The sequence below is a fragment of the Macaca mulatta genome, chromosome 16 (genome assembly GCF_049350105.2).
Source record: "Macaca mulatta isolate MMU2019108-1 chromosome 16, T2T-MMU8v2.0, whole genome shotgun sequence".
In the NCBI taxonomy this organism is placed as follows: domain Eukaryota; kingdom Metazoa; phylum Chordata; class Mammalia; order Primates; family Cercopithecidae; genus Macaca; species Macaca mulatta.
In genome coordinates this window covers 76,746,901-76,768,365 of record NC_133421.1, presented here as the reverse complement: position 1 = coordinate 76,768,365, position 21,465 = coordinate 76,746,901, and the positions used below count along the sequence as shown (strand labels likewise).

General features: G+C 51.9%; 1 protein-coding gene across 2 annotated transcripts in view; it reads right to left on the bottom strand.

Moving 5' to 3' along the window:
• Positions 1-21,465, bottom strand: part of CACNG4 (calcium voltage-gated channel auxiliary subunit gamma 4) — a 69,203-nt gene that overhangs the window by 11,230 nt on the left and 36,508 nt on the right. For both annotated transcript variants that reach the window (XM_028836693.2, XM_015120160.3), the window contains one exon: positions 2,832-2,915. In XM_028836693.2, coding sequence (XP_028692526.1) covers positions 2,832-2,915 — 84 coding nt within the window. The remainder of the gene's footprint in view (positions 1-2,831; positions 2,916-21,465) is intronic.

Sequence of the window (21,465 nt, the reverse complement as noted above, 5' to 3'; positions counted from 1 at the left end):
TCGGCTCAAGTGATCCTCCCACCCAAGCCTCCTGAGTAGCTGGGACTAGAGGCATATGCCATCACGTCTGGCTAATTTATTTTTATTTTTTCTAGAGATGAGGTCTCACTACGTTGACCAAGCTGGAACTCCTGACCCCAAGCGATCTTCCCACCTTGGCCTCCCAAAGTGCTGGGTTACAGGAGTGAACCACTGCGTCTGGCTGCAATAACTTGTTAAATGAATGAATAAATGAACCCTCATGAATCCTCACTTGTTGCAAATATCAACCGCCAGAGACCACCCTCCTGTGCTTCTACATATTTTGGGGAGCCATAGTCTGGACAGAGACCAGAAGACAAAATATTAGAAATCAGGGTGGCCCTGGAAACTCATGCCAGATGTCTGTGGCGACCATGACCTTGGCCTGTCTCTGAAAGTTGCTCAGCCCCTCTGGCTCCAAGCTCACAGGCACCTGTACTCTGGAGATAAAAGGACGATCAAAGACACATGCAGAGCTTGGTTTTAGGGCCAGATATCCCGGTTTCTGCAGCCACCGAGTGGAAAAACACCTCCCTGTTGGGAAGTCAGTTCCCTCCCACCCCGCCCTGACTTCTGCCAGCAGCAGAGACCACAGGCCCGAAAGCCGTCAAGCTGTCTCTTCCATGAGCATCTCTGAGCTTGTTAATGAACCTGGCTGCTTTCCCCACAGCGTACGCTTAAGGAGAACATGGCCTTCCCCAATGAGCTCTAATTGCGGTTGTGCTGTCACCATCATTATATCTGGGAAAATCACTCTGTAGCCCTCCCCGCCTTGCACCCTCCCCAGAGGACCTGGAACGGCTCACTTGTTTTTGTTTTTTTTTGCTCTTCCAGAGCCTCACTCCATCCTGCCCTGGGCCCCGGGAAGCTGACTGTGTGGACCGAATCCTCGGGCTCCCACCTCTGGCTTTTGGAGAGGGGTGTCTGCGAGGGAGTTCGGCCCAGCTGTTGGTGAAGGGGCGACATTGCTTCCCGATGGCCGCAGCTCCTGCCAGGCGGCTCTGTCCCTACCGCTCCCTCCTCCAGGCTCCCACGCCTGCCCCCCTCACCTATCCAGGCTCCCGGCTATTGCTGGTCCCGGGGTGCTCTCCAGCCCTTGTGGGTTTCCCTTAACCTCACCCACACTTTTGTAAATGGTCCTTCCATAGACACCCTTTATTCATCCTGTTTGAGCGTGACATCTGCTTCCTGCTGGGAGATCAGGAAGCCACGTGGGGTGACCTCTGGGCTACTGCATCTTGAGGCCAATCCAGAAAAAGACCTCAGCACTCCGGGACCATGAATGGGACAGAGACAGGTGAGTAAAGAAAAACTAGCACCAATGCCCATAACCTCAGGGGAGCTCCAGTGGGAAATGGAGAGGGAATGGTTTGTTTCTCTAACGCCATTTTCCTTATAGTCCCAGGGTTGGACCATGGGCACATCTGCCCCCAGAGCTTTAAGAACCACCTGATTGCCCTGGATTGGGCAGAGAAGGCAGATTCTGAGTTGGGGCTGATTTTCAATTGGGTCATCCCAGCTAGGCTGAGCACCAAGGGCCTCTGTAGACAGTTGTGCAGACATGCACTATACAACTGGACGGATGTTCATACCATAATTGATGCATGTGACATCCTTTGAGTTGTGCAGTGTGCAACCTGCACAACTATCTCTGGCGGCCCTGTGGGAATCTCATTTGATTGGTTCAGTGTGGGCTCCCGGTAAGCAGAACCAGAGTATAGGCAGAAGGAGGAGAAGGGGAGGAGAAGGTGAGGGAGGAAGGATGGGAGGCAGAGCGGTGGCCAAATTATTTCACGTTCTGGGCCTGGTCGCAGCAGCCTGACACTGCCCCAGGCTCGATGGGAACCGCGTGCTGTTCTATTTCACCAGATGACTCAGAATCAAAATCCTTTCTCTTAGAAAAAACGATCTATAAGCAGGTGCAGAGTGAATTGTGCTCTCTCTGAGGGCGCTGGTATCGATTCTCCATCAATGAGGCTGGGTTCGAGCCCCAGGGGTGCTGCTGTGAGCTGCTCTTCGTGTCTTGCCTAACGTGAAAGGGGAAAATGACTCCGAAATGGTGCTATTTTTCTATTTGCAGGCTCCTCCCTGGCAGCTCCCAGGGAAGTATTCACAGGCCCAGGGATGAGATCTGGACTTAGTATGGTGGCTGGGTTTGTTATTTGGGATTGAGCTTGCGCTGTGACTTCCGGGCTTCAGTCTGGGGGCCCCACGCAGCCACTGGACCCAGGAGCAGGTGGGGGCTCCCATGGGCAGACGCGGTGCTTAAAAGACTTCAGGACCATATATCAGAGGCTGCTCCCTGGCACCTTCCTCGCCTTCTGCCCTGGGTCTCCCAGCACCCCACGAGGCTGTCTTGGTGTATGACTGTATCTGCTTTTTCAAGACTGGAATGGAAGAGAGTATGCAGGAGAGGGTGGGTAGACCCCAGTGTGCTTGGGGTGCCACACCCCTCAGGGAGACCCAGCCTGGGCAGAGCCTATATCTTTAACCTCCCTTGCTCCAGCCCCAGCTCCAGCCAATCAGTAGCTCCGAAGCCAGCCACGCCCAGCAGGCTTTCTGCCCAGGCCTGTCTCCCCAGGGCACAGGCCTCGCAGCCAAATAACCCCATTGAGATACCCAGTATGTCATGGCAGTGATGAGCAAAACTCCATCCTCCGAACTCACGATGTCTGAATGAGCAAGAGAGTGAGCGGTGCATCCCGAAACAATCACCCTCTCCACGCCCAGTGTCCCTCTTTCCTTCGGCCGCCTCCCCCCCAGCCTTCCCCCTCCCCACAGAAAGAGAGTCCAGGCCTCCTGACACTCACGGAGGAGGTACTCCGAGCTGTCGTGGTCGTAGTCATTGTCCTCTGGGAAGTGATTGATCCGGAAGCAGTGCCCTTTATAGACCCCTGGAAGGAACGAGAAGAAAAGAACACTGTACATCCTGTCTGGCTTCACTCATCCACTCACTCCAGACACAGTTGCCGCGTGTGTGAGCCTCTGCGCAGGTCCTGGGGACAGACAGAGAAGAAAGGCTCCAGCGTCCCAGACTGGTGGGAGCACAGGAGAGACACACAGAGAACGGCTACACAGGGAGAGATAAGCCCCAAAGGTGACCCTAGTTATGGTCCAAGGGTGGACGCGCGTGAGAGTAAGGGGACCTAGCATGAATAACCATTGAGATAAGAGGTGCCAGGCAGAGCTGCCCCGGGCAAGCAGGAGGTTGGATCCCTCTACCCAAGGGACTCTTAGCTGCATCTTGAAAAAAATCAAAACAGGCTGGGTGCGGTGGCTCACGCCTGTAATCCCAGCACTTTCGGAGGCCGAGGCGGGCAGATCACGAGGTCAAGAGATCGAGACCATCCTGGCCAACATGGGGAAACCCCGTCCCTGCTAAAAATACAAAAATTAGCTGGGCATGGTGGCGAATGCCTGTAGTCCCAGCTACTCGGAAGGCTGAGGCAGGAGAATCGCGTGAAGCCAGGAGGCGGAGGTTGCAGTGAGCCAAGATCGCACCACTGCATTCCAGCCTGGTGACAGAGCAAGACGCCATCTCAAAACAAAAATGAAGAATTTGCCCACTGGGAATGGGGTTCAGGGGGCTTTCCAGGCAGAGGAGCAAGACATGCAAAGGCAAGGTGGGGTTGAAGTTTGTCTGTCTGTGTCTTTCCTGCTCTTAAACCATAGTTATGGCCCAGTGCGGTGGCTCACGCCTGTAATCCCACCACTTTGGGAGGCTGAGGAGGGCGGATCGCTTGAGCCCAGGCATTCAAGACCAGCCTGGGCAACATGGTGAAACCCTGTTTCTCCTCAAAGTACAGAAATTAGCTGGATGTGGTAGGGTGCACTTGTAATCCCAGCTATTCGGGAGGCTGAGTTGGGAGGATCACTTGAACTCAGGAGGTGGAGGTTGCAGTGGGCCGAGATCATACCACTGCACTCCAGCCTGGGCAACAGAGCCAGACCCTGTCTCAAAAAAACTCAAAAAAACCACAGTTATGGTGACTTCTTCCTAAGGTACACAGCTGGTGCAGATTCCAATCCCCTCACTCAGTGTGATTGAAGGAAGAGAGGACGGAGCAAGAGAAACTTCCAGAAGGGCTGAGCCCGTCTCCTGCTTGGTTTCTTCCTCCCTACTCTGAGAAGTGGCTCTCATGGGGTGGGGGGCCAGACCCCCTGGGTAGCTTCATAATGTAGGACAGGCCACTCCTCCCATCCAGAATCTTCTGCCCCGCTCTCCTAGTCCTCTGCTTCCCTGAAGTCTGAGAATGTTCACCACAGAACTGGACATCGGTTGCCAGGGACACAGGGTGTTGCTGCTATGTCCCATCCGTGCCAGAAACCCCTTCCCCCAGGTCAGCCCCCGCTCCTGCAGCCCAGGAGCCACAAGCTCATCTTGACACCCGAGTGGCCTGTGCTGGGGCAGTTTCCAACTGGGGCCAATTCCTTTTTTGCAGCGGCTGCAAGCACCTGACCTTGCCTTGGTCAGTCAGGAGCACAGTCCTGGCGGCAGGGTCCGGGTGCTCGCCCACCTCTCACACTTCCAACCAGGAGAGGTCGCTGGTGAGCTGGGAGCACGCCGCCCTTCCCCCTGGGCACCAAGAAGCTGGTTACCGGCTGCTGTCCCCAAGTTCTTTCCTCCATTGAGCCCCTTCAGCTGCTGCCTCCAAGAAGCTGGGGTGCTCAGTGACAACCCTGCTTCCTGAAGGTCCATGGGCCCTGGGGGCCAGTGGTGGGGGGCGGGATGGTGGGGAGGCAGAGGGAGGGTCTCAGAGGTGGTGCTAGGAATGTCCTCTGCATGGGATCCAGCACGAACAACGTAGTTATTAATCCCTCGGTCTTCTCATCTGTAGAATGGGCAGAGCCACAGCCCTTATCCCCTGGGGATCTTAGAATTACACCATGTCATATTTGAAAGGCACTCAGGGTGATTCTTGGCCCATGGTGGTGGCTCAGAGCGGGGGTTCGCTGCTGTTGGATCTGGAAATCACCCACCCTCGCTCCTTCATGAGTGGCTGAATTGGTGGAGAACCATGACGGTTTGTGAGCAAGAGGAAGGAACGCCAAGACAGGCTGGCCTCAGGGTGGTGGGGTGGGGACACAGAGGCCAGAGTGGGCGGGATCCATTTCCTGTCACTCCTGGCTCTCACACGGCAGGCTCAGAATGTTCCCGGAGACCTGGAGTAGGCATTTTGCCAGCCGTGGGTGGGTGAAACCAAACTCTGCTGTTCCTCCCCTCTCCCATGCCTTCCCTCCCCCATTCCTCCCCTCCCCCACACACCTTGTTTTTGGCTACTTCATGGGTCTAAGCAAAATCACCAAGTCACGCACGCACGGTGGGACAAGTGGCAATAAGAGGTTGAAAAAGAAAAAGGAGTCTGTCTTTCCTGATTAGCTGTGCTGCGGCAGGCTGCCAAGTCCACCGTGTGTCTTCTCAGACCCTCCTTCGTGGGCACACCCTTCCACGTACATACGCGTGGGGTTCCGCCCATCTTTACAAAAATTACACTTGTCTTGAAATAATTGTAGAGTCACAGGCAGTTGTAAGAAGTAATACGGGAACCATCCACGTACCGTTTATACTCAGCTTCTCCCCATGACAACATCGTGCACAACTGTAGTGCAATATCACAACCAGGACACTGACGTGGACAGTCAGGATACAGAACACTCGGTCACTGCAAGGAGCCCCTGTGCTGCCCTCGCACAGCCGCACCCACGCCCTCCTGCCCGTCCCCTCCCTGACCCAAGGCAGCCAGGAATATGTTCTCCATGTCAATAGTTTTGTCATTTTGAGACTCTCCTACAAATGGAGTCATCCAGCAATGTAAGCTTTGGGGACTGGCTGTTCTCACTCAGCCTAACCCCCTTGGGATTCATCTGAGCTGTCATGCGTACGGGTAGTTTGCTCCGTGTTATTCTGAGCAGAATTCTGAGGCATGGATGCAGCATTGTTTGTTTCATCATTCACCCACGGAGGCACACCTGTTGTTTCCAGCTATTACTAACGAGGCGGTGGAGAAGGGCACGAGTTGTCTTTGGCCCCGTGGAGAGTGAATGAGATTGTTCTCTGCCCCTAGAGCCAAGAATCAGGGATGTTTCCCCTAAACATCCTCTCTAGGTCAACACCTTCAGCCCTTCCTTTCTCCCTTCCTTCCTTCCTTCCTTCCTTCCTACCTTCCTTCCTTCCTTCCTTCCTTCCTTTCTTTTTCCCTCCCTTTTTCCCTCTCCCTCCCTCCCTCCCTCCCTCCCTCCCTTCCTTCCTTCCTTCCTTCCTCCCCTCCCTCCCTCCCTCCCTCCCTTCCTTCCTTCCTTGATGGAGTCTTGCTCTGTTGCTCAGGCTGGAGTGCAGTGGTACAATTCCGGCTCACTGCAACCTCTCCTTCCCAGGTTCAAGTAGTTCTCATGCCTCAGCCTCCCGAGTAACTGAGACTACAGGTGTGCACCACCACGACCGGCTAATTTTTGTATTTTTAGTAGAGACGGGGGTTCACCATGTTGGTCACGCTGGTCTCGAACTCCTGACCTCAAGCAATCTACCCGCCTCGGCCTCCCAGAGTGCTGAGATTACAGGTGTGAGCCATCGTGCCCAGCTGCCATTACTTTACTGATGGTTTCAAGTGCCTACATCCCCCTGGCTCCCTCCTCTGGGCTTGCTCCCAATTCTCAGGGCCTGGAGGCACAGTTCCACCACCAAACCCAACGTTCAGGCTGGGTCCGACCAGCTCAAACTACACTGGCACTTTCTCCTCCTCTTCTCTGGACTCCATGCTTCTGTTAATGGGACTAGGTATCACTGTTGATTCGGTCTCCTAGGATTTTTTTTTTTCCACAAAAGTTGCCTCACCTCCCCCGAATCTGTTTTTGTGGAGTAGAATGTTTGGCACTAAGGACTTCACATTTATCACTGTCAAATTTAATTTCGTTAGCGTTGGCCTAGGGCATTTAGTAAGGAGAAAATTAATGGCTGGTGCAAGGAGTAAGAGAGAAAGCCATTTTCAATCCACTTCACACGTGTTCGCTCTCCACACACGGGCCATTTGCTGTGCTAGCTATTAAGTGATAGTTAGGGTGGCTAATTGTGAGATCCTGACTGGCTGGGCTGCAGGAATGCTGAGGTCGTGAGGTGGAGACAGGGGTTGCTGGGCTGTGTTCCCAGAGACACTGTGGCCCTCGCCTTCCCAAGGGCCAGGAGACCACTAGCGTGAGAGTTTGTTAGTCACTCGGCCTCAGGCAAGTTACTTCTTCATCTAGAAAACCTAGGAGTTGGACCAGAGGGACAGTCCTGCTTGAAGATTCTATGACTATTTTGTAAATAACAGGCACGGGGTGTGTGCACAGGTGTGCGTGCTCCTTCATGAGTAGGTACAGGCTTGTGTGCACACGTGTATAATCTCTTCATCTGCACGTATCAGGAGATACTTTCATTAAAAGTATATTTCTTTTTTTTTTTTTTTTGAGACGAGTCTCACTCTGTTGCCCAGGCTGGAGCGCAATGGCATGGTCTCGGCTCACTGCAACCTCCACCTCCTGGGTTCAAGCAATTCTCCTGTCTCAGCCTCCCAAGTAGCTGGGACTACAGGTGCATGCCACCAAGCCTGGCTAATTTTTGTATTTTTGGTAGAGATGGGGTTTCACCATGTTGGCCAGGTTGGTCTCGAATTCCTGACCTCAGGCGATCCACCCACCTCGGCCTCCCAAAGTGCTGGGTTTTCCGGGTGTGAGCCATCACATCCGGCCTCATTAAAAGTATATTTTTGTGGGCACAGGAAGCATCTGGAAAGGTATATCCCCAAATGTGTCCAGTATTTTATTCCTGAGCGATAGAGTAATGAGCGAGTTAAATTTTTCTTTACATTCCTCTGTATTTTCTGAATTTTCTACAGTATCTGAAAATGAACCATTAAAAGTAAGAAAAGAGACCAGATTCTTTGATTCCAAGTGAAAATGAGGTGATGGGTCTGAAATGACAGCAGATGCACTTGGACAGGGGAGCTGGGAAGCGAGGTGTGAACCCTGGGGGCTGGAGGCTGTGTGGGCAGCATTTGAGCTTCTCCTTCCATGACCTCTGTGAAGGTCATGCCTTGGGGTCATGTCCCCAAGTACAGTTGAATGACCAACCCCCAGGACCTGATGGGTTCCAGGGACATAGGAACACTGGAAGAGTCCAGGCAAACGTGGCAAGCTGGTCACCCTATGAGCCATTTCAGGGACACTAAGCCTCCATATGGGCCACCTGAGGCCATTGTCATTAAGGGAATCCTGGAGAAAAGCATGTCAGAGGGCGACTTGCTGATGGCGACTATTCATGTAATCCTTTCTCATTTGCAATGCATTTTCAAAGGCATGACCTCATTTGATCCTCACAAACATTCACAGATGCCACAGGCACCTATTGAGAGTGTATGGTCACCCTTCTGTCCACCTCGTACCTTTTGGCCTATCTTTGACCCCAGTCACACATGGCTGCCACGACCAGCTCTGTACAAGTGGAACCTGCTGACACCTCAATTCAGCTGCACCAATTACTTCTTGCTTTCCACCCACAGCACTTAGTATGTTGCCTGCGGGAAGCGCTCTGCACTCGCGCGTGCGCAACTGGAAGTTTGAGGGATGAACCACCCTGGGGGAAACCTTTGAACAGTGGAGAATGGGATGGGAGCTGGTGGATAAACGTCCCCAAACACTGTCCCTTGGTGGGCAGTTCTGAAGTCCATTCTACACTGCTTCTGAAGGGGTGAGTCCCAGCAGGACCAAGCCAGGTGATCATCAGCTCAGGACACCTTTGCATTGGCTCTCCTCTCCCCCATGCCTGGTCCCTAGGATGGCCACCCAAGATACACCCCCTGCATGCCAGCCCTGGGTTCAAGCTACGATGAAAGTTGGGCGTATTGCATGCTTCAGCCCATTTCATCTCTGCAATAAGGCTCCTTTGAAGATGGAGAAAGAGGCTTAGAGATGTTGAAAGATCTGCTTCCACAAGGCTCACAGCAGAACAATTAGGCATTCTACCCTATGCTGTAAAACAAAGTCTTCTCTGCCCCATTTGACAGAAGAGGAAAGGGAGGCTCAGGGGACACCTGGTCCTCTGCATGTGGCACCCTGGAATCCAGCCTCCTGACTCCTTGTCCAGTGCTCCTTCCATACCACCCTGATGCAGCCTTTCCAAGAATCCTCTATAGATGCAGGGCTGGGGCTCTAGAGGCGGTGAGGCCCAGCTGGTCTTTCTCCCCAAGACAGAACAGGAAGCGAAACCAGATAGCCACCAGGTGCGCCGGGTTAGCTTCAAGGAAGCAACTGTCAGGTGATGAAGAGCGAGGTATTGGGAGTCTCCAGGCCCTGGGAAAGAAGGCAGCCTCGAATTGGCTGGGGCTGTCGAAGCTGGGGAGAGGGCGGCCCAGCAGCACAACGCCCCTTTAGGATCTAGGAGGGGACGAATGTGCATAAAAAGGAAAGAGAAGGAAAGAGGGCAAGTAGAAGATGATACTGAGTGGGGCCTTTCTTGTTCACTCATGCATCACTCATTAATTCTCAACAGACTTTTACCATTTGCTCATCACTCAATCATTCATTGCTCGACAGTATTGTCACTGTTTACTCATCTCACCTCATCTCATTCATTCATTCCTCAAGAGCATTTTACAGAGTCCATAGCAATGTTCTAAGCGCTGGGGCTGCCAGTCTGAGTAAGACGGAGTCTGGCCCTCATGGAGCTCTCATTCTGGTGGAGCAGGGAAAGGGGTGCTATTGACACAAGAAGATAAAATAAATGAATATCAGCATCATTTCAGGTGGCGCCATGCGTGAAGGCAGGGGAAGGGGTCTGCGGCGTGTTAGGCTGCGGACTCTTGTCCTAAAATTGTGGCCGAGCTCAAAGCTGAGATGATGAAGGTGTGGAGTCCACTTCTGGGAACACACACCCCTGTGGGGGCTGCTCAGATAATACGTGATTTCAGAACATCCCCCATGATCCCCACTCTCTCCAGGCAACACTAGAAGAGGAGAGGGGAAGAACCCCAGACTCAGTCCAGGGACCATCAAGGAACACCTACTGAGGCCACACAGACCAGAGAAGGCAGTGAGGGTGAAGACCATACCTGGGCCAAGCGTCCCAGCAACTCTGGTTGAATTAACTTAGGAACTGCAAAATAATCAAACAACATGTGTTGTTCTAGAGAGCCATCAATGTGAACTTTACCATAATTTAAAGCAGCCATCTCCCAACTACTCCAAATTGGAGAGTTTTCCCTGGACTGTACACTGTGAAAGGGGGTAGCTGTACTCGGGTCACAGCTCTGGTCCAAGGGCCAAATGGACCAGGTCTGTGTCTTAGAGGGGCACGCTGCGGGAGCTCAGAGCATGCCTGTGTCTCTCTGTCCTTCTGCCAACCATCTGCCACGACTACTTCTCCTCAAGGTTTTCCCAGAGCTCCTCAGAACCTGGCCCCCTCCTACACCACCCCATTTCCACAGGAAGGAAAGGAACAGCCTAGAAAGACTGGAGGGTTCTGTGTTTCCAGGAGGCTACAGACCATCCCAGAAATGACCTGCCTGGGACTTCATGGAGGAACTTCATGGTGGGGAACTGAGGGGTAGCAGGACGTTAGCTGGGCTGATAGGTGATGGGGGCGTGAAAGAGCTCTGTCCTCATGGTAAGAGTGACAGCAAATATTTACTGTACTTAGCACCTATGATGTATCAGGCACTATTTTGAACACCTGACATCTATTGACTTAATCTTCATGCTAACCGTATATGGTAGACAGGCTAACACCCTTTGCTACTAAGTGCCCTAATTGGGATCTGAACCCAGGCTGCCTGGCTTCAGAGTCTGTGCCCCTACTTCGCACACCAGGGAGGCAGAAGAACACAGACTGTTCTCAGAGCTCTAAGACATTCTGTGTGGCTTCAGCACCATGGGGAAGCATGTGTCCCCAACACTCCTTAGGATTAGACTCTGGGGCTGAGGGTATCGGCTGATGCTTCAGGCTGCGTTAATCCTTCACTAGCAGGCAGAGATGCTGAAGCAGCAGGGACGGCAACCCAGGGTCCCACACCACTGGGACAGCGAGTAGTCAGGGAGGGTAGGCATGGACACAAAGGCAGAGCTTGGCTGGGGAGCAAGGTTAGGATTTTTGAGAAGGGCTGATGTGTGCAGAGAAGGCACCACCACCACGTCTGGTGCAAACAAAGGGGACAGTCGGGGCAAAGGTGTGAAGGTTCCCAAACCACAGCTGTCCTGGTGTGGTTGGGTAGCAGTGATGGGGGAGGTAGAGGCAGAAGGAGCTGGGATGCGGGTGGGGTCTTGCATGGTGGGCAGAGGACATGGGACTTTATTGTCTCCATGGTAGGGATGCCGTAGTCTGAATATTTGTGTCCCTCACCCCCAAATTCATATGCTGAACTCCTAACCCTGAGGTGATGATGTTAGGAGGTGATTAGTGGAGCTCTCATGAATGTGATTAGAGTCCTTTTAAAGGAGACTCTGGAGAACTCGTTCATCCCTTCAACTACGTGAGAACACAGCAAGAAGGCACCATCTATAAACCAGGAAGCGGCCCTCACCAGACACCAAATCTGCTGGCACCTTGATCTTGGACTTCCCAGCCTCCAGAACCATGAAAAATAAATTTCTGTTGTAAGCCACCCAATTTACAGTATTTTGTTATATACTATATATATACTATATTTTATAGTTTGTTAGCAGCCTGAATGGATTAAGGGAGGGGGTGACGTCAGGTTGGAAGGCCCAGGGAGGCATCCTTCTTAAAGGGAACTGCATGGGATAGGAGCAGCAAGGAGATATAAAACCAAGAAACGCAGCCCAGCGCAATGGCAAGTGATGTTCTTGGTTTGGGGAGACACTGGCTGCTGTCCTTGGACGTAGTTTCAGAAGAGGGACTGGAGGCCAGGATGGAAGTGACTTGGCCAAGATCATTCCAGCACAGAGACGCAGGGTGCATTAGTTTTCTGGGGTTACTTTAACGAAGTACCATAAACTGGGGGATTTCATGACAGAAAGGTATTGCCTCACAGTTCTGGAGGCTTGAAATTCAAGGTGTTGATGCGGTTGGTTCCTCCTGAGGGCTATGAGGGAGAAAGCACTTCCATGACTCTACCTTGCTTCTGGTGTTTGCTGGTGATCTCTGGCGTTCCTTGGCTTATATAAGCATAAACCCCATCTCTGCCTTCTCTTCATATCACATTCTCTCTGTGTGTGTGTATCTGTGTCCAAACTTCCCCTTTTCATAAGGGCATCAGTCATACTGGATTATGCCCCACTCTAAAGGCCTCATTTTTTTTCTTTTTGAGACAGGGTCTCACTCTGTCACCCAGGCTGGAGTGCAGTGGCATGATCTTGGCTCACTGCAACTTCTACCTCCAGGATTCAAGTGATTCTCCTGACTTAGCCTTCTGAGTAGCTGGGATTAAAGGCATGTGCCACCATGCCTGGCTACGTTTTGTGATTTTTAGTAGAGATCGGGTTTCACCAGGTTGGCCAGGCTGGTCTCGAACTCCTGACCTCAAGTGATCCACCCACCTTGGCTTCCCAAAGTGCTGGGATTACAGGCATGAGCCACCACACCCGGCTTCAAAAGGCCTCATTTGAATTTGATTACCTCTGTAAAGAGCCTGTCTCCAAATCAGGTCACATTCTGAGGTACTGGGGTTAGGACTTCAACATAAAAATTTTTGGTAGGGATGAGGTAGGGTGCAATTTAACCCATAACCCAGGGTTCAGAGCAGACATGCTGGGCAGGCCCACCAGCCAGTGCTACAAGCTGCTGCTGACAAACTCGACGCTCCTTGATTCCCCACCCCTCAGCTCTTTGCCCAGCCCTGCTCCCTGCTCCCCACAATTCTCCCTTAAAGGTCCCCCTAGTAATTCCTCCACTTCCATGCTGAGTGCCAAAGAAACCCCCTAATAACTGTGATTTCCTAATTGGCACATTCTGGTCTCCTACAGGCTGGCCTCTCTCCAGCTTCAGCGAGCCAGGCTGTTGGGAAACCTCTCCATGGGTTCCTGCAGCGAAACTTCAGGCGTGGAGAGGCAGTCTGGGCTGGGTCGGGCTTTCTCAGGGAGCCCTAGCTTCCTGACCTGCTGGTGGCTCTCCATGAGACACTGGTAAGCCACTATGACCTTTGGTTCCTTCACTGAACTTAGATTTATTGAGCACTTGCTGTGTGTGAGATGCTGGGGACTCAGAGATGTAGTGGAGTGTTTTGCTTGCTAGAACCTGTTTCCTCTTCTTACGGTGCACACGACTACACTGTATTTCCCAGCTTCCCTTGCGGTTCAAGATGGCCTGTGACCCAGCTGTCCAATGAAATGTGAGCTGAAGTGATGTGAGCCACTCCTGGACAAGGCTCAAGAGCAGTGGGGGTGGCCCTACATCTCCACTCCCTCCCAATCTGCCATGGGATGAGAGAGGCCTGGGTCCCTGAATCACTCTGTGGAACACAGATGTCCATTGACAGGGCCATCCATTTGGACTGTTAGATGAGCAGGAAACAAACTCCTACCATGTTTAAGGCATTATACATTTGGAATTTTTTCTGTTAGAACAATAATCAATAATATAAGAAGAGAACAGGACAGACACGGTCTCTGCCCTTCTGAAGCTTTCTGTTTCCATAGTCATTCAGTGACAACTGAGGAAAGGGCTTAGAAGGAGTCCTGAGTTTCCGACAGCACATCACCGAGGAGGCAGGCCCAGGCTGCAGAGTAGAGGTCAGGGAAGCCGCTCCTCATTCGGAAAATGGGGGAAATATTTTTACAACCTTTCAAATCTCAAGTGAGACCCAATGAGACCCATTTGGTCAAGGCACCTTGAGAAGGCTAAATTGTGATGATGTCATGAGTGTGAGTATACGGTTTTCAACTCCTCATTTCTCAGAGATGTCTTTAGACTAGACTGTGTTCCAATTAGAGTTAAGAGAGGGGCTAAAAATAATAAATGCTTGCCATTCAGAGTCTGGGAAGTTTCTTTGGGCAAATGAGGACAACTATCACTGGCACCTGCTAAAAGATTCACACAGGCTCATTTCTTTTTTGATAGTTTAGAGTCATTGAGGTACCTTGTGGTCCCTCTAGAATCTGTTTGGGTTTGTTTTTTGCTTGTTTGTTTGTGTTGAGGTAGAGTCTCACTCTGTCGCCCAGGCTAGAGTGCAGTGGTGCAATTTCAGCTCACTGCAACCTCCACCTCCTGGGTTCAAGCGATTCTCATGCCTCAGCCTCCCAGGTAGCTGGGACTACAGGCGCCGGCCACCACGCCTGGATAATTTTTATATTTTTAGTAGAGATGGGATTTTACCATGTTGGCCAGGCTGGTCTCGAACTCCTGACCTCAAGTGATCCACCCGCCTTGACCTCCCAAAGTTCTGGGATTACAGGTGTGAGCCACTGCATCCAGCCTCATTTCTTCTTTGATAGCTTAAAGTCACTGAGGTGCCTCATGGTCCCACTAGAATCTGTTTGGGGTTTTTCTTTTGAGGTGAACAAGGTTCACCCACTCAATCCTTTGCCCATTCTTTCTTTTAGTTTGGTATTCATTGATTGACACCAGGTCCCGTGGATCCTGCCTGGGAGAACTTATGACCTAGCTGGGGAGGTGAGTGAGCACATTACCCAGAACAAGAGAGCCAGTGACACTATGAGAGAAGGAGCAGGTTTGTGGAATTTCAAAGAATAAGGGACAAGTGCTGAATGGAGTGTCTGGGAAGCTTGGGGAGTGGCTGGGGTTCACACGAAGTAAGTAGTACTTGGCATATGGCAGCCCAAGTGAGACAAAGCCCAGAGGCATGTTTGGCATGAGCTTCTGGAAGGGACCTTGCGTGGGGAGGTGACGGGGACAGCAGTGAGGTTGAGTAAGCAGGTGGGACTGCAGTCCTAGAGGGAGCCGGAACCATCCTGTAAGGAGACTGGATTTCACACCATCAGCTGAGGTGCCCTGGGAGCTTTCCTGAAGCTGGAAAACTCATGGCTCATGCTCAGAGCTCTAGACCCTCCAGGCTCTGAATGTCTGTCATTCTGTCCCCAGCCTGGCTGCTATCATCTGGCCTGTTAGGGCTTTCAGATCCCACCCTGGGGCCCTTGGGTGGCCTCTTTTAGCCCCAGAGGAGCCTGGCTGCCTGGACATGGCAGCCCCTGCTCACCCAGAAGGAACAAGCTCTCTCCTCATCGCTGCCCCTCATGGTGGAGTGCCTCGTGAAAAGGGACACACATCAATTCTGGCTTCAGGCTGGCAGCTTCCTGAGGCTGCCAGAGGCTTCCGGGCAGGGAGGGGTGGTTGATGGGATGGTGTCAGGCCCCTTGGAGTCAGCCTGCCTTATAATGGCTTCCATAGTGACTCGGGCCCATTGTCCCTTCTGTCAGCTCGTCTATAGAACCAGGCAGGGGGGCAGGAGCCCTGTCCCCAAGACCCACCTGTGTCTAGCAGTTCAGGGAACCACAAGGTCCGAAAGGGTGTTTCCTTTCAATGGAGCAGCCTGGAGTGGGGCCAATGGAGGATTTGGGAGAGAAGTCACCTTTGTGGTCAGCCGAAGGGAGACAGCACTGGACTCTGGTACAAAATCCACTTGGGGACTGAGGCCTGTCTGCAGCCCATTCTGGTTCCCATAGGAAGCAGGATTCTTGGAGAGAATCCATTTCTACCTCCAAATTCTCTCTGTGAACCTGGACCCTGGAGATCAAAGCTCGTTTGGTAAGCAGAGGCATTGCTTTGGGTCCTGGACTCTAAGAATCTTGAGCTGTGGGCACCTGTGTGGTGATTCAGAGGGGCAGAAGGTGGGCGGAGAGGGAGTGGGCCGTCTGCCTTGCACTACACCCATACTGAGGTTCCGATGGTCCTCAGGGGTGTACCCCTCGGGAGCCCCTTTCTCTGGGAATGAGTCCTTCACACAGAACTTCCCCCAGTGGCCGCATGACATGGCCCTGCCCCCAGCCAAGGCTCCTCGGCAGACCTCTGGCCCAAGCTGGACCAATCAGAGGTTCTCTTGGAAGTGTATATTTTGGATCAGAGACAGAGGAGACCCATGGACCAAGGGACTTTCGAGAGTTTTTAAAGGGGTGTTCTTGAGTGGTCCAGGATGCCAGTTATAGAGGCTCCTGCCTCTTTCCTTCCTTGATCTTGGCTGTTAAGCTCTCCCTTCCATCCTTTGGGACCCTTCCACATCCTTCTGATAAAGTCCTCTTTGGGGCCGGGCATGGTGGCTCACACCTGTTAATCCCAGCACTTTGGGAGGCTGAAGTGGGTGGACTGCTTGAGCCCAGGAGTTTGAAACCAGCTCGCGCAACAGGGCAAGACCTCATTTCTACTAAAAATACACAAATTAGCTGGGCGTGGTGGTGCGCGCTTATAGTCCCAGCTACTCGGGAGGCTGAGGTGGGAGAATCAACTGAGCCTGAAAAGTTGAGGCTGCAGTGAGCTGAGATCAGATCACTGCACTCCAGCCTGAGTGACAGGACTGAGACCCTGTCTTAAAAAAAAGAAAGTCCTCTTTGTGGATCAAGTCAGAGAAGTTGGTTTATGTGCTTGCAACCGGGAGAACCCTAACCCCCAACCAGCTGTACCTTCACTGGGGGAAGGAGATTCCAACCTGCTTTTCCCGGGCTCCAAAGCCCAGGCTCTACTCCTTGTCTCAGGGCAGGTCTGCAACACTTTCTAAGACATGAAAATAAGCTTGGGTTCCCTAGAGACCACAGGGCTCCAGGGAAAGGAAGGATGCTGTATCAGGGGATGACGATGCTGAGCACCAGCCCCTTTCTGCGTGGAAGCTTGTGGAAGCTTGTGGCCTGTGTATTATAGCCTTCTGAGGTCTCAGTCACCTGAAGGGCTGAGGGTGTCCTCAGAAAACACTGTTGAGCTACTCAACCTTTCAGCATCTGTGTGTCCTCTCTATGGATAGTGAGACATCTACAGGCCTCACACCATGTGTGGCCAGCAGGGAGAAGAGTCCCCATCGATGATGGTTTCTCTCCCATTCTGATTAAAAAAAAAAAAAAAAAAGGCCGGGTACGGTGGCTCACACCTGTAATTCCAGCACTTTGGGAGGCTGACGTGGGTGGATCACCTGAGGTCAGGAGTTCAAGATCAGCCTGGCCAACATGGTGAAACCCTGTCTCTACTAAAAATAGCTGGGTGTGGTGGCGGGTGCCTGTAATCCCGGCTACTTGGGGAGGCTGAGGCAGGAGAATCACTTGAATCTGGGAGGCAGAGGTTGCAGTGAGCTATCGTGCCACTGTGCTACAGCCTTGGCAGCAAAGCAAGATTCCATCTCAAAAAAAAAAAAAAAAAGCCAACCTCCTTGCCAGTAGTCAATGAACCAAGACTTTGGAAGGGTTCTCCTGCATCAGAGCCATGATTGCAGGAAATGCCTGCCAAGAGGACCCTGGAGACAGCTTTGGGGCCCCAGAGCCCCTGGCTCCTCAGGGCCCTGCTCCTTCCCCCCCAACCCCTCCTGCCCCTTGGGGCGGGAGGTGGGAGCCTGGTTACACCCTCTCACCATCCCTCATCTGGCTCAGCGAGTTCTTCAAGAACCCACAGCACTAGCCTCACGCCTCCTCCAACACTTTGCTCCAGAGCGGGCCAGGATTTTCCAGGCTTCCTGCCGAGATTCATAATTGAACGGAGCCAGAGAGATTTCCCCAACCAATTGCTCCCTTTCTCTCCTAACACAGGGAAATGGGTATTCAGTTATTGTCTCTGTGATTTTTCTCCTTGCATCTACTTGATAACTGCTGCTTAGATGAAACTTCAGTACCAAGGGTGGTTGTTGTTTTCTTTCTTCGTTTCTTTCTTTCTTTTTTAATGAGGAACAACTATGGAGCTGTAAGGGGCGAAACAGCTCTCTGCAGATTTCAGCTTTTCCATTGATTTGCCTCTGCAGATCTCTGGAAAGTTATGCTCCAATAACCTGATTTTAATTGAAGGGGCTGGGCAAGGGAGGGAACATCAAAGTAGAGAATCATAAACTTCTAGAAGGGACCCTTGGGATCATCCACTTCACCCCACTCACTTCAAATATTAAGAACTTGCTGCCTGGAGAGGTGAAGGGCCATTTCCATGGTGACAAGCTGATTGGTAGCATAGCCAAGCTTTGAATGTTGGTCACTTGACTTCAAGTTTAGAGCTCTTTTGCCCCCTGTCCCCTGCCTGCTCTAGTGCAAGGTTCTCTACCGGGGGTGATTTTGCCTCCCAGGTGACATTTGACAAAGGTTGGAGACAGTTGTGATTGTCACAACTTGGGGTGGCAGGGCAAAGTGCTACTGGCAACTAGTGGCCAGTGATGCTGCTAAATATTCTACAATGCACAGGATGACTCCCTACCCTGCCCCATCAAATAATGATTTAGCTCCAAATGTCAATAGTGCAGTAGTTGGTGGTGAATAAATGTCCTGCACAGAACTGAGTCTTCCCCTTCCCAGCCCATGGCAGACATTGCTAATCAATCACAGTACTTTTCTCCCCAGATCATAGTTTGAATCCTCAACACAGTGTTCCATTCAGGAGCTGCTAGTTGATAAAATACCAATTGATCATCCTTTGGCTGGATAGCGTAGAGACGGTATGTTCTGAAGTCATTCTGCTTGGGTTTGAGTTCTGGCTTTGTTACCACCTATTAGCTGTATGATCTGAGGTCCTAATTCACTTCTCTGTGCCTCATTTTTCCCATCTGTGAAATGGGAATCACAAATGGGGATAAAGTGAGGGTGATTTGGGGGATTACACAATTGTATGCAGCTTTTAAATGTCACCGTGCCTGTCACATGGTATGTGCTTACAACATGTTTGCTGTTGTTATAACCAGCCCTGTTCTAGCAACAAAGAGCCAGCTGGTCTTATTGTCAGAAGTCAGCAGGCCAGGTTTGCCCCCTATTAGGACTGACACAGATTCTTCCTTGTCTTCATATACCCATAATACTGTGGCTTCCAAAATAAGCAGAGCTTCCCTGACTCTTAGAAGGCCCAGCAAAGTAACCCTGTTTTTCCCTGAGCCTCATGACTAATGGACTAATAAGTGTTGGCTTTGGTTGAACACTATATTCTCTGTAAAGCATGTGCTAAGCTCTTTCTATTTTCTCCTTAAGCTTCAAAAACAACTTATGAAGGGGGAGCTCCTATACACCCATTTTACAGATGAGAAAGCCAAAGTTCAGAGAGGGCAAGCAACTTGCCCAAGGTAGCACAGCCAGGATTCTCTCACCTACTTCTGTCTGATCCTACAACTAATGCTGTCATTGCTATGATTTCCTGCCTCCTTATTCCATTTGAGGTTGGAGAGAGAGAGAGAGAGAGAGAGAGAGAGAGAGAGAGAGAGAGAAAAGATGAGAGAGAGGGAGAGCCAGTGTCTGGGAGGGCACACACCTGCCAGGTCTGCCAGGTCACCAGTGCTTTCTGGCAGCCAGACCAGGATGAGGGAGCACACATGCATTTCTGGAGTAACTCCAGGGCTGAGCATAGTTCTTTCAGGGCAGCCAGATACCAAGTTCAAACCCAGTTTTTAAGACCCCTCTCACCACCTCCCTGATATGGTTTGGCTGTGTCCCCACACAAATCTCATCTTGAATTGTAGCTCCCATAATCCCCGTGTCTCATGGGAGGGACCCAGTGGGAGGTAATTGAATCATGGGGGTGGGTTTTCCCATGCTGTTCTCGTGATAGTGAATAAGTCTAATGAGATCTGATGGTTTTATAAAGAGTAGTTCCCCTGCACACGCTGTCTTGCCTGCTGCCATGTAAGACGTGCCTTTGTTCCTCCTTTGCCTTCTGCTATGATTGTGAGGCCTCTCCAGCCATGTGGAACCGTGAGTCCATTAAACCTCTTTTTTTAATACATTGCCAAGTCTCAGGTATTTCTTCATAGCAGTATGAAAATGGACGAATATGCTCCCATACCTGTGGTCTGGAGCACCAGGCTAGAATTCTCCATTACCTGCCAGCACCCTAGTGCTTCTCAGTCACTTGGTGAGGAGCCGGCAGATCATGGGCTTAGGCAAGGCCTCAGAGCTCCTGGGCTAATCAGTCACGCCTTGTGCCCATTGCCCTCTATCCCAAGCCCCAGGGCACCCAACATCCTGCCTGCGTCCTGCCCACTGCTGGCTTTCCAGGAAGAGCTTTGCTACAATGCACAGGATGTGTACCTTCCATTCCTTATGGAATCACAGAGAAATGTCTAATTCATCTGCCCCATGAGGGCCCCTCAAGTCCTGGAAGAGCAGCTGCAGACCTGGTCATCCAGTAGAACCCCAGACTCAAGTCAGTGCTGACACATTAAGAGCCCGCCGGGTGCCAGGCACTATGCTAGGCCCTGGCTATCGTGGTGAAGGTGCCAGGGTCATCCCGTCCGTGCCTTTGAGTGGCAAGAGGGGGCCTGGGATAGCCTGTAAGCGGTCAGGGAGGCTACTCAGAGGAACCCACAGTACAGCTGCGCCTTGAAAGAGGAGCAAGGTAAAGATGCAGTGGCTACTGCAGAGGCCCAGAGGGGCCAGAGCCTGTCTGAGAAGGCAAAAGGAGGCCGGTGGGGCTGGAATTAGAGAACCAGGGGGAGGGGACAGAGGTAGCAGGGCCTCCAGGGCCTGAGAGCTGGAGGGAGCCATGTGGGGATGTGTATTAGTCTGTTCTCATGCTGCTAATAAAGGCATACCCCAGACTGGGTAATTTATAAAGAAAAAGGGGTTTAATGGACTCACAGTTCCAAGTGGCTGGGAGCCCTCACAATCATGGTGGAAGGTGAAGGAGGAACAAAGACACGTCTTACATGGCAGCAGGCAAGAGAGTGTGTGCAGGGGAACCACCCTTTATAAAACCATCAGATCTTGTGAGACTTACTCACTATCATGAGACCAGCATAGGAATAACCCATCCCCATGATTCAATTACCTTCCCCCAGGTCCCTCCCATGACACATGGGGATTACAGGAGCTACAATTCAAGATGAGATTTGGGTGGGAACACAGCCAAACCATATCAGGGTGTGAAGCTAACCATCTGATATACAAGATTTGCTTTTCAGGAAGGTCTGTTCCTCTCCAGGATGGAGGACAGAGTGGAAGCAGGGAGGCCAGTCAGAATCCAGGCTCTGGGAAAGGGGTCTCACTAAGGTCCTCTGCTGACTTGGGGCAGAAAGGGAGGACTCCAAGGATAACTAGTGCCCCCATCACTGTCTATCTTCAAACTAACCATCCATCCCCCTGTCCCGAAAGCAGTCCTGGCTTAGGGGCACTAGCACCCTTCCAAAGCGTCCTTCCCTGTGCTACTTCACTCAGGGCCTAGGGACCTTGGCCACTGGCCCTCACTTGTCCTGCTGTGTCTCTCTCTCCTCCGGTCAGTCCCAGAGACCATGCCCACATGGCAGGATCCATGTCCCAGAGCAGGCGCTCTGCACCCTTGCCCCCTCTCCTGGCTCCAGGCTCCTGAAATCCCAGGTGCAGGTCACTCAGCCTCAGCTTCCTCCTGGA